This window comes from Grampus griseus (genome assembly GCF_964374135.1).
Source record: "Grampus griseus genome assembly, chromosome: 9".
Taxonomy (NCBI): Eukaryota; Metazoa; Chordata; class Mammalia; order Artiodactyla; family Delphinidae; genus Grampus; species Grampus griseus.
The window spans coordinates 34,442,217-34,466,595 of record NC_139003.1 but is presented as its reverse complement, the minus strand read 5'-3'; the positions used below and the strand labels follow the sequence as shown (position 1 = coordinate 34,466,595).

General features: G+C 38.2%; 1 protein-coding gene across 1 annotated transcript in view; it reads left to right on the top strand.

The window, feature by feature from the left end:
- The window catches only part of MDFIC (MyoD family inhibitor domain containing), a 99,561-nt gene that overhangs the window by 1,127 nt on the left and 74,055 nt on the right, over positions 1–24,379 (top strand). Inside the window, exon 2 of the mRNA XM_082662482.1 lies at positions 20,925–21,047. Coding sequence (XP_082518608.1) covers positions 20,925–21,047 — 123 coding nt within the window. The remainder of the gene's footprint in view (positions 1–20,924; positions 21,048–24,379) is intronic.

Genomic DNA, 24,379 nt, shown 5'->3' with positions numbered 1-24,379 from the left:
GTCGAACCCACAATAGGTAAGAGCAGAAAACATGCATGGCTAAATTAAAATGTGGAATTCAAGGGCTGTGAAATTGAATTATGTTTATCATTGTTTTTTTTTTTGCTCCTAAACAGTGAGTCATTTTTTCTAAACAGAGAAAATCAGAACTAGAACGATAAACACGTTTTCCCAGAAGCAGCCCATGTTCCTCACACTGTATTGCCAAGGCAATCATTTTCTTGTCATTAGGCATGCCCTCAGTAGTCATATCAACTCCTTGATGGGATGTTTAGGTTCACACTTGAGGTGTTCATCACTATTGTTAACAAATGCTTATGTCAAAATCAACCTCAAACACACTAGAAAAACAATTGATTTAGAACTAGTGATATCTACAATGTCCAACTTTAATAATACACATTTTTTAAGTCAGTAGAAGTTGCAGCGATAATGCAGTGTACAGATGTAATGCTGTAAGGTATCACATGATCTGACTTTAAGAAGCCAGCATCTAGAATGGTCTGAAGGAGAATGTGGACTGCATACAACACATTATCACTGTGGAAACTCTCGGGTTATGTTTTACCTGAAAATTGACTTAACCTCAGCAACATTTTTTTTTTTAGTAGTTTAACTTTGACTCACCACATCCTCTAAGTAGGCATCAATTTAATTGTAAATGTAATATAAAGTTGAGTTTTTAAAAAAGAAAATCCTCAGAATCTTGTTAAAAGATTGTGTCTCAAACAAGCAGATTTCATAAGCTGAAAGAAAAAAAAGTTTTGGAGCAAGTGGGTAGGGAGAAAGCTTCAAGACGTAGCCGCCATGGTTAGGGTGGTTTTATTGGTAAAGACGTTAGTGAAGAACCTTTGCCCGGGAGCCACTCTTCTCTTAAGCTCTTGCTCGAGTTCTTTCATCTTCATCCTTCTGTCCTTGGGTTATTGATCATCTTTTCAGAATAATAGTTGAATAGTACTCTGGTAAGATAAGGCTGCTTAGTTAATAGAAACCTAATTTTACAATTTTATATATTAAAATCAGTGAGAAAAATGGAATGTTCTATGAAAGTTAACAGAAAATGTCTTTTCATGAAGGGGGAGGATAAGATCAAGTCTTCCCCTGCGAACAAAGTACAATATATATGTGTATTAATACGTATGTGCATACATATACATATTATATCACATAAAGACACACGATATAATCTATACAGATATTACTGTGTTGTGATGCACTATCTGTACTACTAACCAAAGGCATAGACAATTAAAGATGAAAGTAATTTTAGGGGTCTCTAGTCTGAACTCCCCATCAAATCTAGAATTTCTTTCTACATTCTTTCAGATGGTTAGTTAGACACCTACAGTGTAGTGCGTTCTCCTTAACAGCATTCATAGTTGTGGAAGTTTTTCGTATTGAGAGCGTAGCTCTCTCTCTTTAGAGCTTCTCCCCTTTGGCTGTGATTCTGCAAGCACAATTCTATTGCTCTGAAAGCATGAAAAATCTTATTTGTGCATTCTGAAAATTGTTACAGATCAAGGACTTAAGCTCATATGCCCCAGGCTGTCAGAGGGAACCAGAATGGGTGTGGGAAGGTAGGGAGCAGTGGGGACTGGGGACTACTGTAGAGCGCAGGCCCAGGAGACGGTACTTCTCAGGTCCAGCTCATTGTTGCCATTTGGGTTAATATCTTCCGGTATTTCAAGAGATACTGGAAATAGGGAGTTTTATGTATCATTGCGCCCTTTTTAAAAGTTGGCAACTAATGAAATTCAATTTTTATCCAGGCCAAACAAAACAACCACACCTGCAGGCTGGAAATGGCCTGTATACAGCTGATTTGTGATCTCTATTATAGAAAATAGGAAGTAAACCTGTGATTTAAAACCATTTCCCTGTTTATGACGAACTTCTGAAAGATTGACTTGATTTGCCTTCTCAAGCAAAGTACGTGTATAAGTGTCTCGATAAGTGAAGGACAGTTTGGGCCAAACTTATTTTTGTTTTAAGAGAGAATGGCTCTTGTATAGGGGGTTCACCTAATTCTCATTTTTTTTCTTTTTTGGATCAAGCATCTTAAAATTCATTGTGTTATCAATCCTGATAGGTATTTGCTTTTTTGTGCAAAAGTTCTTAGAATCCATGTGGTTGAAAGAGCCTTTCGATTAAGTGCTTCCATATTTGTGACTTGTAACTAGAAGGATCTTTAGAAATAACTTAGTCTAACTGGCTCACTTTCTAGAAGAGATGTCCAGAGACTTTAAGTGACTTGCCCAAGGTCTCATACACAGTAGAAATCAGGGTGTTTTGTGGTAAATGCGGTTGAAGTAGAGAATGAATACAGCTTTTTTTCCTGTGGATGGATGAACTGAAGATAATCAGCTTTGGATACTGAGAATCGCTTGAGCCTGTTCCGGCCCCTGCAGCCGCCCTCCCTCCCCCATTGCATTTGCCAAGATTTAGACTGTTGGACTGTGTGCTGGAATATTCTTTAATGTGATAATGTGTGATTTAATGCACTCTTCTCTCTTGGGAGAGTCCTCTGAGACTATTAGGCGGACTTTTCATAGCAGGATGCAAAATGCCAGTAAAGTTAATTAAAAATAATTTAAAATAGAAGCTAGGGAGAAGATGTTCAAGTTGAAATTACACAAGAAGAGCTTTGACTTAGAAGCTTAGCTGATTTGTCAGGAATTTATAGTGGCTAATCAGGTTTCCTGTATGGGAAGCCTGTTTATTTCAATTATACCACGTATGCTCGTAATATCCATATTCTTCAACTTTTATCATATCGTTTTATCCTTTTGATTAAGAGTGGCATTTCTCAAAGTATGTCATCTTTGGGCAGCTTCTATCTCTGGTCCTCAATCGGGGACGATAGTGCCTTTCAGGAGACATTTGGCAACCTCTCAAGACATGTTTGGTGGTCGTAACAGGCGTGGGGGTGACTGCCCCGGGGATGTAGTGGGTGGAGGCCAGGGATAACGCTAAACAACTGACAATGCACAGGACAGGGCAGCGCCTCGCAACAAAGAATTATCTGGCCCAGAACGTCGATGGTGTTGACTTGCTATCCTAGTCTTTCAAGGCTACTGACATCTTTGGCTCCACTCCAGAGTTACAGAATCAGCATCTTGAGAGTAAGACTCAAGAATCTGCATTTTTAACAAGCTCCAGGTGCTCTTTATCTCTAGTTGAGAATCATTGTTTTTAGAGGCTTTTATCTGTAGAAAGACATGCCATATATATATATATATATATATATATATATATATATATGGTAGAAAGCCTTAATAAAATCTTGAGAAAAGTCCCTTTTTCAAATTCCAGACTTTAAATCATATCACTCCACGTGTACCGTCTCTTAGAGCTCGCCAGCATTTTTATCCCATATCCCAATTAATAAAACTAGGCCTGAGCATTCATCCTCAAAAAAGTTCCTGTCAAGATCATATGTACTATAGTACAAATATATTGTGAATATTAGAAAAGAAATATATGAATAAAAATTTAAAAGGATGAGATAAAAATAAGTAAATAAATAGATCTTTTAATACTTTCTTCTGCCTACCTCAGTAGATATTTTTGTCCCACCACCCTACACTTCTCTCTGAGGATCCCAGCATTATGCAATAATAAGGAAAGAAGTCCCTAATTTGCATGTGAGCTGTATTCACCTGTAAATTGGACTTTTGGAATCTGGATTATCTTTTCTCATAGAAACAGAATGATAACTTATGTTTACCTCCATAATCTCAAAAGATTGTTGAAAATTTTGTATATTTACAATGATAAATTATAGAGAACATACTCTTATGTTTCTGGCAACCACATACAAATAACCACGAACAAAATTGAGTGAAACATTTTGAATACAGATGCTTGAGAAAGAACAGGCTTAACTGGAAAACGATAAGGAAACTTGTCTAGATTTGGAAGAGGATTTGGGGGCATTTTCAAGCACCTTGGACTTTATATTCCCAATTCTCTGTATGCCTAAAGGAACTAACGTTCATTTTACACGTTTAGTTAGAGAAGTGCAAGCCTTATCAGCTAGGCATAGTCATTTTCCTTCTGCTAAGTAAAAGAATCAAATGCGTAAGAGGAGGATGTAACTGGGAAAAAACTAAGAGGGGAGGGGGGAAGGAAGTGGTTAAAAAAGGTACGACTAAAAAGTGTTTGGAGAGGTTGAAGTGTTTGAGTTGAGAACTGCGAATAAAGTTCTAAGGGATAGCATGGTATGAACTGAGCTGGAGGGGACCATGTTAAGAAACAAGATGATGACACAAAATCTTGAGAGAGGGAGGAGCACAGCTTACCTTGAAGTAGGCCCTAGTATATATTTGTGGAATAAATGATTGGGTAAACGGAGGGCTTGATTGCTGTCCAGAGCAAGTGTGAGTCGTGGCAGCAAAAGGCGATGAACAGCATCGGTTTGGGGGTCAGGGTGGAGGATGGGACTAGGGAAAGCATTTATATGTTTGTGTTTATAATTCAGGATACTTGTACAGAGGATAAATTTTTAATACCGATTTTCATCTCTACTATAGCCTTTTTGTTTGTCTTCACATCGTTTATTTCTGCCTTACTCAGGTGCTCTGTGAATGTTCCATCATATCTATCTATAGATAGATAGATATGATGCTGTATGACAGATATAGAGAGAAATAGATTGATGAATGAAATCTGGGACTTGCAGAGTGATGGGAGAAATAAATAAGTTTACACATACCTATAATATAAGGTAGATGGAAAGGTTATAACAGAGGCACAAAGAAAATGATGGCAGAACATGGGAGGGAGAAAGCATCTCTAGCTGGGGCATTTGGAAAGACCTCAGAGAAAACTTTTGATTTGAGTTGGACTAAGAAGCATAGTCAAACTCTCCTCTGTGGACATGGATGTGGAAAGCAAGACTTGGAAGGGACTGTTACAGAGTGTGGAGGTCTTCACTAAGACCATTGTGTGAGCTGCATTAAAGGAGCTGAGAAAAAGGTAAAGTTGTAAAGATAAGCTAAAGTAATTGTGAGGAGGGCCCTGATTTTCCTGCTGAGGAATTTGTATGTCCTTTCTGTAGGCAATAGAGCCATTGAAAGTTCTTGATAGGGTAAGGATAGGACCAAATTGGTGTTTTTAGGAAAATAAATCTGGTGACAGTTCAAAGGATGATTTTGGAGGGAGAGGCAAGAGTGAAGGCAGTGATTTTCCAGGAGGCTATTATAATAGCCTGGCAAAAGATAAAAGGACCTAGGGCAGTACCAGTGGGAGTAGAATTGAGAATATGGATTTAAGAATGATAGCAAAAGTAGGATAGAGCTCTATCTTGCTGTGAGAAATTGTTCAGGGCATTGATTTTTACTTATTCATTTTTGAATCTCCTAAAGCCAGGCACAGTGTCTAAATTTTGTTCAATGGAATTGATGTGGTTGGGCAAAATATTTAATATGGGAGAAGGTGGAAAGGTAGAAATGTAAGGTAATCCACAGGTTTGCTTTTTAGCCTGAGTGGAAACATGGGAGGAGCCGTTGAGTCTTCTTTTGATCATGTTGGTTCCATGGAACTTATCCTTAAGCCAGGATAGCCAGTAGGCCACTGAAAAAGAGAATTTGTTACTAGGAGAGTGGTGAGGGTCAGGCGCACAGACTACGAGTTCACCACCAAGTAGCTGATGGATGGGCACAAGAGTGAGAGAGAGAGGACTGAAGACAGACTTGGGAGAATGGCTGCCCTTTTGGGAGGAGAAGGAAAAGAATACAGAGTCCGTAAGGATTGGTCACAGAAGTGTTAGGTGTTAGAGGTCATGGAAGATGAGAGAGTTCTGGTTTGTTAAGGGAGAAGCAGGGGGTATAGAAGGCTCCTTTTGGATGGGCGGATTTTGAGCATGTCCACCACACACTAATGGAAAGAAAGCCAGGGGATAGAGAGAGAAAAGATGAAAGAGCATGGGGGTGGACCGTGCTGCAGTGGGTGTTTGTAATTGAAAGAGTAAAATTGTAGGAAGGAAGGAGATGATGCGATCAGTCTTAGGAAAGTGGGGAATGTTCCCCTTTGAGATGGGGGTGGGAGAAAAGGCTGAGTGATCATCTAGAGAAAATTTCATGTGAGAAAGAGATTATTGAAGGCCTAGATGTTCTCAGCAAAATAGATGTAACATTTGCTGAGAGCAAGGGGGCGTGTTAGGATGAGTCAAGAAATTTGAGATGTGTAGAAAAGATTGGGAAGAATGAAGAATTCAAGAGGGAGTCAATCCGGGGCAAACAAAAGCACTGCTCAGTAACACTGAGGGCTTAACAAAGAATGAACAGCATGAATTTTTAGTGGACACGGTCAGCATGGTTGATTGCCTTTCTCAGCAAGAAGCGTTCGGGACCTTGGGAATAGAAGCAGATAGAATGGAGTTTTTGTATTAGCACAGGGTTGGAAGTTGGCAGAATGGAAGCAGTGGAGGGGCTGGGGCAAGGGAGGAGGATTAAGCATGTGTGGGAAGAGTGTCTTTGTACCAACTGATCTCGTGTTCCAGGCTGTATGGGGAGCTGGAGAGACCAGCAGTGCAGTTAGAAGGCTATGATTTCTGGCCAGCAAGAATCATGCCTGTTGGCCTTGTTTGGTCAGTTCACATACAAGGATTTAATATACATAACTGAGTGATCTTTACAGGGCTACTGGGGGAGCTGTGGAATTTTTGGGTGTGTAAGAGCCTTTCCTGTTTCTTTGAACCTCATTTCCTGGATCTTGGTGAGGTGATTTCATGGAAAGTTCTAATAAAAGTGTGCAATTATTTTACTAGCATTATATTTTTATAATAAAAGATTTTGGGGAAAAGGAAACACATAAATTGTCACAGTCTAAAGTTAGGCCATTTGCAAATGGAAAATTAGTTAGAACAACAACAAACAGAGGAGGGAAACAATTCAACCAAATTGTTTTTCTGAGTCAATGTAATTATTCTACTGTATAAAGGCATGGGATGTGATTTTTATGTTTCTATTCCAAAAAATCTTTACTCAGTTTTTATTAAGGGGGGATTGATTCTGCACTGGCTAGAGTCTGGATGTTTGGATAGTTGAACTTTGGTGATTCACTGGAGCAGATAAAAGATGCTGCAGCCCTCCCTGCTATCTTAATCAGTCCTGGGTTTTAGATGATTTTCTCTCTCTGTCTTTACCTTTTATGCTCTGCGTCTCTCTTTTTCCCCCTCCTCTCCCTCTTGCCATTAACACTTTACTGAAGTTACTTAAACTTTTCATATTTTCTTTTGACATTAGCATACACATCCTGAAGGAGGTGAGCTTTTTTACTGTAAGGTTTTGAAACTGAGTTGTATTTTACAGGTTCTGGTCGCTTCGAGTTCACTAAGTAGGAACTATGGAGAGTTATTTTAACATTAATTTCGTTTGTGGTTTCGACTTGCAGTCCACTTCTGTTTTCAGATTCACACCCACATGATCTGAAGTAAGATGATTCATATGCATGTGCTTTTATGCCCGATTTTTTTTGCGGGGCGGGGGGGAGTACGCGGGCCTCTCACTGTTGTGGCCTCTCCCGTTGCGGAGCACAGGCTCCGGACGCGCAGGCTCAGCGGCCATGGCTCACGGGCCCAGCCGCTCCGCGGCATGTGGGATCTTCCCGGACCGGAGCATGAACCCGTGTCCCCTGCATCGGCAGGCAGGCTCTCAACCACTGCGCCACCAGGGAAGCCCTATGCCCGATTTTTAAGTAGTTTCAGGAATAAAGTCTGAAATACATTTTCATGCTAGCACATATATTTTATCAAATATATCGACATATTTGAACAGGAAACCCTGTCAACAAATATTTCTTGTGCTCCTACTATGTAGAAAATCCCGTGATGGTTGAAAATGTATAACACATAGTTCTGCCCAGAAGGAATTTGTAAACTAGGTGAGAGGATGATGTTTACATGTGTGTCAAATTAAATTGTAATCCCTTGTCTAAATATCAATTCAAGATTACGACAAGTACCATGTGACAGTTGAGTTTATGGGCAGTTGCCAGCTTACTGGCACAGTTCTGGCTTCTGGAGGTTGAGAGCGAATCTCAGAATAACGAGTCAGTTCTGTCTGGGTTGGGCTGTGAGTGACCCCAGCTGAAGAAGGCACAGTTTGTAGGTCTTCTTGGTTTGGATTATGCAGTGTTGAGCACCAAAAATAAGGCACCTTGTGGTTGAGCAGGTGACAGGCCCTCTGAAGGCAGGTGGCAGAGTGCAGGGGAACAAGCTTCCTCTCCTCACTTTCTGTACTCCAAGAAATGGTTCTCCTACTCTTTTTCATAGGGGATCAGTCTTTAATCTTCTGGGTCTCTATGAATATAGACCTGTCCTGTTCTTATTTTTTCCATCACATCATCCAAGCAACATGCAGGATTTTAGGAAAATCTTCTGAGGGGTTTTACTCTTTATTTCTTACTGAGATACAAGGTGAAATTATGGAGCATGGGAAAGGTGTAGGAGTTTACAAACTTAAAATATGTACAATGTTAAAATAACAATTTTTCCTCCATATGCAAAATGAATTTAATTCTTACTGAGCCAAGGAGTAGCACATTCAATCTTTGTGTTAGAAAAATATTTCCAGTTGGAGCAGAAAAAGGTGGGAGGCCCTGGTAGTGGGTATGGGCGAGAAAGTATAGATTTAAGAGAAATTGGGGTGCTGTAAGTAGCAGGGTCTGGTAACTGATTGTTGGGGCCGGGGAAATAAGGGGAAAATAGAGAGCTAAAAGTGATTCCGTGGATACCATCGACCAATATACAGACTACAGTTGGAGAAATAGGCGGGGACTGAAGAGAAGTGGTGATGAATTTTGGGAAATATTAAGTTAATTGCTAAAGATATAGTCGTGTAGAGTTGAAACTCCAAATCTACAGGTCAGGGCAGGAATCAGGGTGAAGGTAATGGATCTACAAGTTATCCTCCTGGAGGTGACTGGAACTGCGATAGTTAATGAGATTGCAGAGGTTGTAAAGCCAAAATGGGTTGGTGGTCTTAAAGGAGAATTTAAAGTAGGCAGTGTCCCAAAGAGATGGTCCAGAAGGTCAGAGGCTGTGTTGGTGAATTAAATGAGAGGCTCCAGGTTTTGTCCTGTAGGAGAATCACCAGAGAGGAAGCATCCCCTGACTTCTACTTCATATCCGTCATTCTGAAGTCCAAGAAATCAATTTCAATATACTGCAAATTCTCTTATTATTTGTGGCTTCACCACTATTTGAAATGCTCTTCTCCATCCTCTCTCATTTATTTCAAGATCAGGCTCAAATCATAGCTTTCAAATGCCTTGACAAATTAAACAACTTCCTTTGGTTCACTTTTGACTTCCATTGGCCTTCCTTCTTGTAACAGTGCCAAATAAGGGTTTATTCCTTAACCAGAGAGATTGGGGCAGAAAGTGTTCTTGATAAAATCACTCAGTTTAACTGAGAGGTAACAGAAAAGTTTTGAAAATTGTGGCACTTAGAATAATGATGATGCTAAAAAAACTAAAGATGGGTGTGTACCCTTGTTTTAAAAAAGGGGAAGAAGGTAATATCCTCAATTCCTTTTTATATTGTAGCAGGGTTAATTGACTGCTGAGTAGGGGAACTGCTATAGATATGGTATCTCTGGATTTCAACAGTCAGTAAGGCAAATTCTTTCATGATAGCTTTTTAGATAAGAGTAAGAAGACTATCGTGCTTATAAAATTGGATAGAACATGGAAGAGGGAAGATTAGGTTTTGATTGCAAAGAGCAAAATATGATGAATCAGTGAAAACTGTAAGTAGATTTTAGACAATTGTGGACAAGTCTTTGAATAATTAAGGCATCCTAAGTTGAAGTAGGCTGTCTCCTGAGGCTGTTTCCCTATCCCTGGAAGTATTCATGCCTACTCTCCTCGGCTTATTCCTGGCAATGCTGAATGTTGATTGTTTTTAACTGAGTTCATGTTTTCAGGTTGGGCTAAGAGAGCTTTATGAGCCCATGTCACTCCAAATTCCATGAGCCTATGAGAGTTTGGCTTTAATATGAGTATATTTGCTGGTAGAAAGAACACAATTGAACTTGTATCTGAGGAGGCAGGAGTCAGGGTTCAGTTATCCTGAAAATACATTTTTAGGATGAGGAACTTTAGATTTAGATGTAAGAGTTGCAGGAGATTAAGATGACTGAGATAATGTATCCTGGTCCCCTGCACCACCCTGCCTTTATCTAACCTCCCCACTACTTTTTTTATAATGGAAAGTGTCTACTTCTTTCTCCCCCCATTTATTTAGAGCCCAGATTATTGAGATTATTTGCAATACTGCTGCATTTTGCACCTATTCATTTGCGTGTCTGTATTCAATTGCATATTCATGTAATTTTTTGGTAATTGTTTTCCCCTTTGCTGTGTATAAAACCTGCTGTTCTCTACCCACCCCCAACCTGTAAACTAGTTGAGTCAATGTCATTTTTCTCATTCTTTTGAATCGAAACACACCATAAGCTGCTAAATGCATAAGAAGCCCTTTGAAGGAGTGAATTTAGATTTTGCTCAGAATCTTATTATTTTTCAAAGTAATGGTAATAACGATTAGTTGATTAAATTGATTTAAGCATTTAATTCATTCAACAAACATAGTATATCTGATTATACAATAACTTATAAAATTACAAAATTTTCTGCATATGCTCATTCATCTGTTAAAAATGCTTTGGTTATCTTAAAATGTTGATTTGGACAATGAGATTTTAATCTGTGTTAGAACATTAGGCTAAGCAGGTAGGCTTTGCAGTGTTTCTTAAAGGTCATTAAGCTTTTTTTTTTTTTTTTTGAAGAAGTAGAATTCCAGAGCCTCAGGTCTTCCTGAAAGCTGCCTTATCTTTGGTTTTTAAAGGTTACATTTGGGAAACATTTGTAGATTTCCACATTGTTCTTAGCCTCTGGGAAATAGAGACCCAGATTTTTTTTTTTTTTTTTTTTTTTTACTTTTCCCAGACATTTTAGTCTCAGATTCCTTGAGATTTCATAATCTGGAATACACATAGATGATCTGAAATAATGCTGGTATTTGAATGGAAGAGTAAAAATGAAATGGTTTAACGTTTACAGATAAAGGAGGTATGAATATAGATTGCATAGCAGTAAGAATATACATATTATGTAGATTATAAATGATTTATCATAGATTAAAATCAAATATTTAATTGAAGTAGATCTAACATGCAACAGTCCCAAATTTTAAGCATGAAGAAAGCTGCTAATGCTCCTTTCTATAAGAACTAAGTGAATTATGTACTGATTAAGTTTTATGAGGTTTTATAAGGATATCTGCCAAGGACCAGCATTTATATTAGTTCTTCGCAAAGTAAGCATATAAAGTACGGATAACAAGTAGACCGAAGTACTTGATGATTGGCTCGTGCATTTACACCTACCTCTGCCTAGTTCAAAAGAACATTTGAGGTAACTTATAAGAGTACATTTTTTTTTTTTTTTTTTTGCGGTACGAGGGCCTCTCACTGCTGTGGCCTCTCCCATTGCGGGGCACAGGCTCCGGACGCGCAGGCCCAGCGGCCATGGCCCACGGGCCCAGCCGCTCCGCGGCATGCGGGATCCTCCCGGACCGGGGCACGAACCCGCGTCCCCTGCATCTGTAGGCGGACTCTCAACCACTGCGCCACCAGGGAAGCCCATAAGAGTACATTTTTAAAAAAGAGATTCAAACGGAATAATAGGAAGTATGGTAGCCCAGGAGATCCAAACCTGAGGGAAAATAGAAATGTACAGGTATAACTGTAGGGTCCAACCCGGTTACTCAATTTTGTCTGCAAATTTGAGGCAAAAAGAGAACATTTGTCCCTCATATGATTTTCATTGTCCATAAGGAAAAAAAAAATAACATATAGCTTCTCAGAGGAAGGAATAGTTTTCCTTATATTCAGTCTGGACACAGATTTCTAGCACAGTTTCTTACATAGGGATTACTGAATAGATAGATACTGTCCTCAGCAGTATCCCTAAGGTTTTAAAAAGGTGCTTATTGTAAAGGTGCTTAATGTAATACTAATAGCAAGTGTGAATGAGCCCTTGTTGTATACCAGACACTCTGCTTTCCAGGCATGGTTCCGTTTATTTCCGCATCCACCTTCTGATGTAGGTACTGGTGTTATTCCCATTTTAAAGATTAAGAATCTGACAAAGGTTACATAATTTGCTCAGGATTCACATAGTTAGTGGTGGACCCAGGCACTCTGATTTCAGATCCTGTGTTCTTAACCATTTCTCCAGTAAGAAGTACAGTTTAAGGATAGTATTTCTGTCCCAGAGAACCTAACGAGAGTCTTTATTTATCAGGAAAGATTCAAATATCTGGACTTTTAGGTGACAATATTTTCTCTATTTCTTGGAAAACCATGGCATGAACAGTACTGTACATGTTTTAAAAGTTCATTTGTAACTTTGACAAGCTCATTTCATCCTCATACGACATTACTAAATTCTTCTGTTACTCTTATTTGTTAAAACCATTTAACTATTGAGATAATAAATGTGCTTGACTACTGTTGGAAAAAATCCCTCGTCAATAGTTTGAATGATTGTCTTATAGAAGTAAGTTTAAGTTTATTATTTCTACCTACAGTGAGCAGAACTAGAACTAGTTAAAGATCACCTGTCGGTGTATTTATGCTCAAAATGAAGAACAACTTACTAGTGAATCAAACTGATGAAGAATAGAATATATTCCTTTATGGGATATCATTCCTTGGAATTTTGGAGAAAGGCTGAGTATTGCAGGGGGCTTTCTATCCTGGGAGGGATATGAAATTAGCTGAGCTGCAAGATCCTTTCCAACTCGGCATTTCATCATTCTATTTCCAATTGAATATCTGTTTCTGAGACTTACTCTGTAGTCTCATCAGTAAAATTGAGCTAACGTTTTCTTTATTGTATGGTTGATGGGTTCTGAAGATCAAATAAATATTATATATTAAAGTCCTTTGAAAATTGCTAATACTGTAATTATAATAATTCATTAATTCTTTCAACAAAAGGAAGCATTTTTTCTTTTCTTTTTTTCTTATTTAATAACTACATACCAGCTGAGTGGCTGTTATATGGCACATATATTTTACATGTATTATTATCCAATTGACTTATTTTTAATACATTTAGATTTTTCTCTCTTTTTAATCACCATTCACTTATTTTATTCCCCAACTGCCTGAGATAAGTAAAACTCTCAAAGTTTTAAATTTAGATAACGCCAACTAGGTAAAATATTATACAATTTTAAATCAAATGGAAATTCTGTTTACCTGAATCTGTCTCATTATCCTTTAGCAAGAAAAATCAAGATTGGAGACATTGCTTCTCACCATCATGCCCTTCTTTAGAAAAATAGAAAAAAATAAAGAGTATTGATCCTGTAAGATAGACAGTCATTTCTGAGTAGGACATATTATAGTTAAATTGATCCTTTAGAACTATTGCTTTTTTCCTTTGACTCTTTGGCATAATTCATGCTCATCATTTTCTTTGAAAATTAACTCAAATCCAGTGCGTTACAGAGGGTTTTCTAGGTTTTTCTCCACTTCATTCTAAACACCCTACAGTGTGTATATGAAGTTTTGGCTCTGTTGTTTAGACTTGCACAGACTCAGATTTACAGATTTTTAGAGCCAAAACAGTTCTCTGCAACCATCCAGCTCAGTGCCTTCATTTCTGGATAAAGAGAATGAGACCCAGCCCCAGTTACAAAGCTGGTCAGTTTTTGAGCCAGAATTATGACCCAGGGCAGTTTTCATTCCCTTCTGTTTTGTAGTTGCTTGATTGTTTTGTGTGTATGTTTGGTCTCCCCAGCTAGAGGATTCGTTGTCAGGGACCAAGCTTTTTTCCCCTCATCCAAAGATTCTTCTGCATTGTCCCTATTCAGTGGAGGCACAAGAGAATGCTGGGAAGCTAGCCTTTTGGCAGCAGATGCCAGTGGTATATGACTATCCTTTGCTCTAGTGCTATTTTTAAGCTGTCTGCAATTTTTGTATTAATATTGAAAACATATTTCTTATATGTTTATCTATTAGTGGGACTGTTTAATGTTATATGTAATTCAGGTTTTGTATTCTCAGAGTTGTCCTGACACAGAGACAGAACTAAATACCTCTGTATTAATTACTGATTAGATAAAATTGTACTTTCTGATAACTTGGAATACTGTGACAAAGGGGATGAGAAGCAAGGTCTGTGTCTCAGTGTTCGATGGGTTCTTCTAAGTTTTCTGTAAGTTGTATAGTACAGAAGAGCTTACCTAGCACAGTGCCCCTCAAACCTGGCCATATATGATGATGACACCCCCCTCCCTGCATACCACCTGAATTGGGACCCCTGAGGTTGGGACTTGTGTATCTTTATGTTTAAAGTGCTCTGTGGTAGAGAACCATTGGCGTGGAAGAACAGCATCATTGAGATAAGGTCCCCTGTTAAGAGAAAGTTGCTAAGTTGGGAAGGAGTGCTTGTATATATATAGTTGGGGAAGAATGGATGTGTATATAGAAACCTAGTAGAAAGATACAGGTTGATTTTTTGCATCATTGAAATTACTTGATTGCTTTTGGGATATGTCTTTTGGGCCCACATAGCAGCTGAATTGCAACTACAAACCTTCATAAAGCCAGAAAGGAATTAACTAAATAAGGACTATGACTTCTGCTGCTGCAATTCAGAAGTGATAGACAGTCTACACTGATAACAGAAATCTGTTATTAGAAACTGCTATTTTGTCATCTTAATGAGTAGTGGCTAACCCAAACCTATTGAAAGTTGTAGTTAGATTGGTTCTGTGGCTGGGCATCATGGGGCCCATTTTACAGTTATCTATCAATTAAATCTCACTCTCATTGCATTTATTCAATATTAGATATAACTGCACACCATTTATGAGGCTTCCATATTGGTATCCCATTAAATATTAAAGAGATGTTAATAAAATAAAAATAGATATGTTGGGAAATCACAGAACAGTCAAGCGGTCACAGAAGTGACCACTTATAAAAGTGGCGAATTAGCAAGCCAATTTAAACTTGGAGTTTTTTCTGAGCCTTGCTTTGGGCTGGGTTCTGTGGATTATAGCAAAAGCCTGAGACCAACTTTTTTTTTTTTTTTAATTTTATTTATTTTTTTGTACAGCAGGTTCTTATTAGTTATCCATTTTATACATTTAGTGTATATATGTCAATCCCAGTCTCCCAATTCATCCCACCACGACTTTCCCCCCGTGATGTCCATACGTTTGTTCTCTGCATCTGTGTTGCTATTTCTGCCCTGTAAACTGGTTCATCTGTACCATTTTTCTAGGTTCCACATATATGTGTTCATATACGACATGTGTTTTTCTCTTTCTGACTTACTTCACTCTGTATGACAGTCTCTAGATCCATCCACGTCTCTACAGATGACCCAATTTCATTCCTTTTTATGGCTGAGTAATATTCCATTGTATATATGTACCACATCTTCTTTATGCATTCATCTGTCGATGGGCATTTAGGTTGCTTCCATGACCTGACTATTGTAAATAGTGCTGCAATGAACATTGGGGTGCATGTGTCTTTTTGAATTATGGTTTTCTCTGGGTATATGCCCAGTAGTGGGATTGCTGGATCATATGGTAATTCTATTTTTTAGTTTTTTTAAGGAACCTCCATATTGTTCTCCATAGTGGCTGTATCAATTTACATTCCCACCAACAGTGCAAGAGGGTTCCCTTTTCTCCACACCCTCTCCAGCATTTGTTGTTTGTAGATTTTCTGATGATGCCCATTCTAACTGGTGTGAGGTGATACCTCATTGTAGTTTTGATTTGCATTTCTCTAATAGTTAGGGATGTTGAGTAGCTTTTCATGTGACTCTTCACCATCTGTATGTCTTCTTTGGAGAAATGCCTATTTAGGTCTTCTGCCCATTTTTGGATTGGGTTGTTTCTTTCTTTAATATTGAGCTGCATGAGCTGTTTATATATTTTGGAGATTAATCTTTTGTCCGTTGATTCGTTTGCAAATATTTTCTCCCATTCTGAGGGTTGTCTTTTTGTCTTGTTTGTAGTTTCCTTTGCTTTGCAAAAGCTTTTAAGCTTTATTAGGTCCCATTTGTTTATTTTTGTTTTTATTTCCATTACTCTAATAGGTGGATCAAAAAAGATCTTGCTGTGATTTATGTCAAAGAGTGTCCTTCCTATGTTTTCCTCTAAGAGTTTTATTGTGTCCAGTCTTACATTTAGGTCTTTAATCCATTTTGAGTTTATTTTTATTTATGGTGTCAGGGAGTGTTCTAATTTCATTCTTTTTTTTTTTTTTAAAGATTTATTTTATTTATTTTTGGCTGAGTTGGGTCTTTGTTGCTGCATGCGGGCTTTCTCTAGTTGCAGCGAGCGGGGGCTACTCTTCGTTGCTGAGCCAGGGCTTCTCATTGCGGTGGCTTCTCTTGCTGCGGAGCATGGGCTCTAGGTGCGTGGGCTTCAGTAGTTGTGGCTCACGGGCTCTAGAGCGCAGGCTCAGAAGTTGTGGTGCACGGGCTTAGTTGCTCCGTGGCATGTGGGATCTTCCCGGACAAGGGCTCGAACCCATGTCCCCTGCATTGGCAGGCGGATTCTCAACCACTGCGCCACCAGGGAAGCCCTAATTTCATTCTTTTACATATAGCTGTCCAGGTTTCCCAGCACCACTTATTAAAGAGACTGTCTTTTCTCCTTTGTGTATCCTTGCCTCTGTTGTCATAGATTAGTTGACCATAGGTGCGTGGGTTTATCTCTGGGCTTTCTATCCTGTTCCATTGATCTATATTTCTGTTTTTGTGCCGGTACCATATTGTCTTGATTAGCTTTGTAGTATAGTCTGAAGTCAGGGAGTCTGATTCTTCCAGTTCCGTTTTTTCCCCTCAAGACTGCTTTAGTTATTCAGGGTCTTTTGTGTCTCCTTACAAATTTTAAGATTTTTTTTTCTAGTTCTGTGAAAAATGCCATTGGTAACTTGATAGGGATTGCATTGAACCTGTAGATTCCTTTGGGTAGTATAGGCATTTTCACAATATTGACTCTTCCAATCCAAGAACATGGTATATCTCTCCATCTGTTGGTATCATCTTTAATTTCTTTCATCAGTGTCTTATAGTTTTCTGCATACAGGTCTTTGTCTCCCTAGGTAGGTTTATTCCTAGGTGTTTTATTATTTTTGTTGCAGTGGTAAATGGGAGTGTTTCCTTAGTTTCTCTTTCAGATTTTTCATCATTAGTGTATAGGAATGCAAGAGATTTCTGTGCATTAATTTTGTATCCTGCAACTTTAGCAAATTCATTGATTAGCTCTAGTAGTTTTCTGGTGGCATCTTTAGGATTCTCTATGTATAGTATCATGTCATCTGCAAGCAGTGACAATTTTACTACTTCTTTTCTGATTTGGATTCCTTTTATTTCTTTTTCTTCTCTGACTGCCATGGCTAGGACTTCCAAAACTATGTTGAATAATAGTGGTGAGAGTGGACATCCTTGTCTTTTTCCTGATCTTAAAGGAAATGGTTTCAGTTTTTCACCATTGAGAATGATGTTGCCTGTGGGTTTGTCATATTTGGCCATTATTATGTTGAGGTAGTTTCCCTCTATGCCCACTTTCTGGAGAGTTTTTATCATCAATGGGTGTTGAATATTGTCAAAAGCTTTTTCTGCATCTATTGAGATGGTCATATGGTTTTTCTTCTTCAATTTGTTAATATGGTGTATCACATTGATTGATTTGCATATATTGAAGAATCCTTGCATCCCTGGGATAAATTCCACTTGATCATGGTGTATGATCCTTTTAATGTGTTGTTGGATTCTGTTTGCTATTATTTTGTTGAGGATTTTTGCATCTATATTCATCAGTGATATTGGTCTGTACTTTACTTTTTTTGTAGTATCTTTGTCTGGTTTTGGTATCAGGGTGATGGTGGCCTCGTAGAATGAGTTTGGGAGTGTTCCTTCCTCTGCAGTTTTTTGGAAGAGGTTGAGAAGGATGGGTGTTAGCTCTTCTCTAAATGTTTGATAGAATTCACCTGTGAAGCCATCTGGTCTTGGACTTTTGTTTGTTGGAAGATTTTTAATCACAGTTTCAATTTCTTGTGATTGGTGAGACTAACTTTTGAGCCAAGACATTTAGTTTTCAAAGGAGGCAAAGTTGGATAGACTGATGATTGTGATTTTGTAGTTGTTACATATTTATAATTTCTTGAATATAATGAGACAGAGGATGATAAGTTTTCTTTTCTTTTTCAACTTGAGGACTCCTGGGATCATCTAATTCTAGAATTTCACAGATAAGGAAACTTCAAAAAAATGTGATAACTGTCTCTTAATAAGTATTCAGAACAGGAAGAACTTTATTTTCCTCTTAGTACTGGGTCACTACTAAGTTATGTGTGTACAGATCACATGGCATTTTCATTTAGTCAATGGAGAGTTGAGAGGGTCTGTGTTTTAGCACTTGAATATTGGACACGATTCAAATGTGAGTCAAGTGTGTCTAGAGGCTTTATTCATACCTATTTTCTTTTAGTCAGCAATGCTTCATAATGCCCTGGTTTCATGAATTAATTTTAATGGAATTAAACTTGAACAGCTCAAAATTATATAATTAATTTCATTCAGCTACAATTAGAGTGACTAATTGAATCAAGCCTACTAGCATGACACCTGGCGGCAGTCAGCTACATGACAGTAGCAGCAAGTATGTAGGACTGCGGTGAGAGAGTTCCTGTGTACTAGTGAGTTGGTAGAAAAATCTTTTCTGTTGATCATCTCAGAAAGGCCTTGGGTTGACTGTAGCAGTGGAAAGATTTCTAGAGTTGTTTAAAAAAGTCAAGATTTTAATTGAAAGTAACACATCTCAGGAAGATTACATTTTCTCTAGGATAATGCTGAGTAAATGTTACATAAATCTAGAACATATTGGTTTAGCATGCTTCTAATTTATATTTTACTGCTATCTGAATATGGTTTTGCTTTCTAAAAATACTTAGCATTGAAGACCCTATTTTTTTCAGAAATCTTAGCCTCTGGACTTATTCCTGAGTGTCCGTGCATTTTCATGTGTTGAAATGTGTTTTATTGCAGAACTTTTCAATTGTGAAATCCCCATGGTACATGAGAAATTTCTGCATATGCAGAAATTTTTCCTTCCACTGGAAACGTTACTACAGTTGACTAACAACTTCTGTTTGAATCTCTTTCCTTTCCTTGCTTCCATGGCTTGACATTATCTAGTTTTTCTTCCTTCTCTGACTCCTTTCTAATTGTACAGACTGCCCTTGATAGTCTTCTTTTAATATACTCACTCCTTTGGTGAGTGTATTCATTTGAATGGCTTCAGCAATCAGATTTAGGAAGATGACTGTTTCTCGCTATATGTTATTTGTGTCTTGCAGATTCAAATGTTCAACACTAAACTCATCCACTAGACTGTAAACTCCATGAAGGCCTGGGCTGTGTCACGTAACTGATTGTATCCCCACTGCATAGTACGATGCCCAGACATCTACCATGTACAAATATATATTTTAAAAATTGTTCTCCCGGTCTCTAGGTTTTTCCAGTCAACTCCAGACTAAGAGAACTCAGTCAGCTCCAATCCCATCTTCTCTGATAATCTGTGAATCCTCTAGTTATTTTCTCCCAATTACCTCCTTTCCCATTTTTTATCCAGTTGTCGAAACTCTCATCAACTTCTACCTGGACTGTGCTAAGTTTCCCTTTTAGTTTCCCTTACTCTGCCCTCCCTCTTAGATGCATCCATCTAAGGATGGATGTAAGGATGTAAGTACAGTAGAATCTCAAGGATCTCTATAGTAGTATAGTAGAATCTCAAGGATCAAGTAGAGTAGAATCAAGTATAGTAGAATCTCAAGGATCTCAAGGATGTAAGTATAGTAGAATCACCTAAGCCCCCTTCCCCCAAATTAAATTAGAATTTTAGGTCATGGGGCCCAGGAATGTTTTTTAAAAAGTCCCCTGAGTGAGTTAAAGTACAGTCAGGATAGAGAACCACTGGTGTGTACAAGTTCATTAATCTTTCTTATGTGTGGCTTTGATTAGACAATTCATAAAGATTCAGTGGCTACTATCACTTATTTATTTCACTTTGAAATAAGGTCCAGATTTTTCACCTTGGTATTCAGTTATCCATAGCATGTCCCTCTTCAAACTTTTACCATCTTATTTCCTAATATCCCTCTTTAAGTACTTCACAGTGCAGAAAGTTGGAACTTTTGCCCAGGTGTCTGCTTTTTGAGTTCACCCATGCACCTGGAATGGCCTTTCTCCCATCTCTACTTTGAGAATTCCTGCTGATCTTAAAGACCATCCAACATGCACCATTTTCTATAGCACCTTTCTTGAGCTCTCAATACTGATGAGTTTCTTTTTCTTCCTTTGAACCTTTTTTTTAGTGCTCTAGACCTCTTATAATGTTAATTGTACCTTATGTTACAGCCTGCTTTTTGCCTGAGTTATGTTCCTAATAAGACATTACTTTTCCTTACTTCTTGGCTTCCCCCTTGAGAACCCATAAACCCACATATAAATCTCTCATCTTCTTTGATGCTTTCCCTGCCACCCCTTCCCTCTGCATGTATGGACTCACTTCCATCCTTGATGTAACCGTACCACATTTTTCTATTATGGCAGGTCATGTGCTGTTTCAACGACTTCTTTACAACAATCTTAACGTAATTTTTACAGTAAAATCTTCACTGCTAGTCATATAGTAGGTGCTCAATAAAGCTCTGCTATTGAGTCAATAACATATGCAACAGTTACTAGAGATACTGCTCCCATTTCTTTAAATTATGGCAGATTTAGAAGCATTTTTAAAAAATCTATAAAATGAAAAAATAGAGAAAAATATGTAACATTTAATGATAATTTATATATTTTTTTTTATTTAGAAAAATGTGATAAAGAAAATACTGAGAGAGATATAACTCAAGCCACTGATAGCTGCTTCACACATGGAGAGATGCAAGACCAGTCCATTTGGGGAAATTGTTCAGATGACAAACTCATCAAAAGTAAGTATTTTTGGAGAAAACTGGAGTGCTTTGGGGACTTGACTATGATAATATGCTCTCAGTTAATCGTCTGATATAATTCTGCTAGAAATCTGTAAATCACCAGAGTTCATCTGAAAGTGTTTTTCATGAGTCTTTTAAAATGCAGCGCTAAAAGTAGGGTATAAATAATACTATCTGTCAGCTTTCATCCCATCTTTAAAAAGGAAGAATTGACCTATACATTTTGGACTCCATCCTCAGAGAGACTTAAACAAAACTTAATACCTTCTTGAGCAGTGACTAAGTAGAAGTCAGACAGTTCGAGGTATAAACAGACTGTGAAACTAAAAAGATAAAGACGGAGGTAAAGGACGACGAGTAGTGCTTTGGTAATGCCGTGCGGTCCTTGTTCTTCTGGCCAAATGATTCCAACCTGTTTTTTACAGTTAACACTTTTATCACTACTTGGCTTCTTTTTATTCTCTTTCTCTTCTTAAAATTGCTCTGTAGAATATATAAGAAGCTTTGGTTTAGTTTTGTTTTACTCTGGGAATACACTGAAATGTCAGTATCTTTTGAGTGCTATTCAGAATGCCTGTCAATGTCAGGTTTTACTTGTTCTGGTCGCTAAATTCCCCCAGGTGGATTCAAGATGAATTTGCCATATAATGAACAATTTTCTGTAGTGAATGTGTAAGTAGAAAGAACACTACTATGCCACACCTGGAAGGGCATAGGAGTACTACATCTTTTGAAATTCTCATTCATGGTAACAGAATTATCGTGTCACTTCTCAGTTTTCCAGAGTAGACAGAGGAGAAGTTTTATTCTGGGAATCAAGCATTGTTTTACTTTATTTTTTTAAATTTAATTCTTCACTTCAGACAACTTCATAATACAGACCCTTTTTCGTGTTACATATTACATTTACTTTGAATCTTGGAATATTGCCTTTCCTCTCTAGAATGCCCAGTATCTGTCCTTAACTGAAACCAAACAGAAAAAAAGCAGATAGAAGGAAAAAGCCAACTTTGTAGAAAACAAAAAATAACAATAGAAACAGTACTGAAGGAGACTTCAAGTTTTCAAACAAAAGTTCTAAAAGTGAGTGTGTTTTAGTTTAATTTTAGAACCATTTTGGTTTTTTACACCTTTCTATTTGGGAAGGGAATAGAAAGGAAATGAAACTCAGAAATTTGTGAGGAGCGAGATTTATATAGCTTTCTCCAAAGAATCAAATAAACATTATTTCAAGTAAACATTTATCGCTGAAACATATATTGGTTGTCTTCTATCTAAATATTGACTCTACTGTTGTGAAACTTAAGGTTTTGTGAGATACTGGCATATTTTATCTATGATTTTCCAAACAACCAGAGAGTTAGAGCGAGAAGGGGTCTTATAGACAATTTTAACTTCACCTTTTGGGAGACAAAATTGTTTGCTCATTTTTTTTCCCACAGTCACAGAATTTTAAGTGTGTGTGTTTCATTTAATTGATTTATTTCCCTAATCTCCCTTCCCAGGGCCCACACTAGGAAAACGTGAGTAAGAACTCTTAGGACAAAACCCAAAACATAAGTACTGTTGTTTAAGGATGTGGCAAGTCATATTAACATGTTAAAATTTTTTTTGTGCTATTTGATGAAGCTCATTTTAGTTGCAGAATTCATACCGTTAAAGGGAATGGATTTAAAATGAACTCCTCTCTCTATTGTCTATACTGGTTACATGGACAATGATAAAAAGAAAATATTGTAAACTGCATGAAATTCTTTATTGAGATGACGATGCAGCCTGTATCACGGGGCAGTGGAGTATTTGGGAACAACTGTCTAGTTGCCTACTAGAAGGAATGCACTGAAGGAATGCAGAGAGAGAGCTTTATGGCCCCCTCTGAGAGGGCTGCTGGGAAAACTGACAGATGAATGGATATTGAAAGATAATGGCCAAAGACAGTATTGTTCTCTGGCCCAAAACATGTTGCCAAGAATTTCCAGATATTTGTGGGTGACTTTGGACTGTGAATTCTGATGACAGAGTTCAAAAACTACATTTTTGTTATTTTCCTGGTCATACTTTTCTAGACAAAGGCTACTCTGTTGGGTCTACAGAAAAGTTTGATATCTCGATTCGCTGGGATGGAGCATTTTATGTCATCTTTAAAACCGATTTAAGTCTGGATAGCATTTGCAAGTTTGATAATCTAATAGCTTCTGCTGTTCCAACTCCCAGATACTGAACTCTACAAACCTAGCCTGACTTTCCATCTTTGGCTTTCCCCGTTGAGTCGCTGGCCATCTCTGTGTCATTTAACATCTGTCTCTCTTAACCCTGCAGTTAGGGAGATGCTTCAGCATCTAGCCCATTTTGGGGGCCCAGTGAGTCTTTTGTAATAACAATAGGCCCTGGAAAGAAGGCGGTGGCTCAGAGCTGCATGGGGGAGGAGGGGAACATCTGTGGTGAGTCAGGACTGGGCTGGCTCCTGTGCCAGAGTCCTGTGTGGCTCCCTGAGCACCGTTGAAGAGGCGGACAGCTTGCTCTCATGGAATTGATTTTAGTTTCCCACTGTAGTGCGAGGTTGGCTGGATGGAGGCATCATCAGAAAAATGAGGCCGGCTAGGGTGTGGGAACATTTTCAAATGTGCAACCCACTCTTTTTCCAAGCTTCCATGGGACAGTTCAGCTGCATAAGCAAGAAGTGAAGGGGAGTGACTGTTTAATGAGACTTTTTTCTTATCTATTCTTGAGAGTGGTGAGTGAGGGCTGGCTGCTAATGTCTCTGTTGTCCCAGATGCCTGCTGCCTTCTTTGTTAGATGTTTAAGGCATAATTTATAGGGGACTGTTAGCTGTCAGTGTGATGAGGCTGTTTTTACTTTTCTGAGAATAACCGGGCTCTGGAAAGTCAAGGGAGTGGCTGCTTTGGAAATTGTATTCTAATTAAAGGGTGTATTCTCAGACCTCATAAACGAGATCCAAGCTGAGAATAATTTCCAAATTATTCTGTGAACTTTAACCCTGACCTCAGTGGACCACCCACTTGTGGCTCAAAGTTGGTGCAGGCTCTACACAGGCCTTCCAGCTTCGTGTGCCTTCTCTGGTCCTTCTAGAAAACATCACAGGTGGCAGACCTGAGGTATTATGCTCTCAGGGCCTAGATTTCAAATTGGTTGCCCTTGAGTTGCTGACTTATTAGAATCCTTTCTGGAAGTTATAAATAAAGGAGAAGAAATCCATATGGAATCGAACATTTGAAATAAATAGGCCATACACAGTCTGGTCAGGGAATGTGCACTGTGCTTCTCTTTCTTAGGAAATTTAAATGAAAAAGATGATGCCAACCACTTAA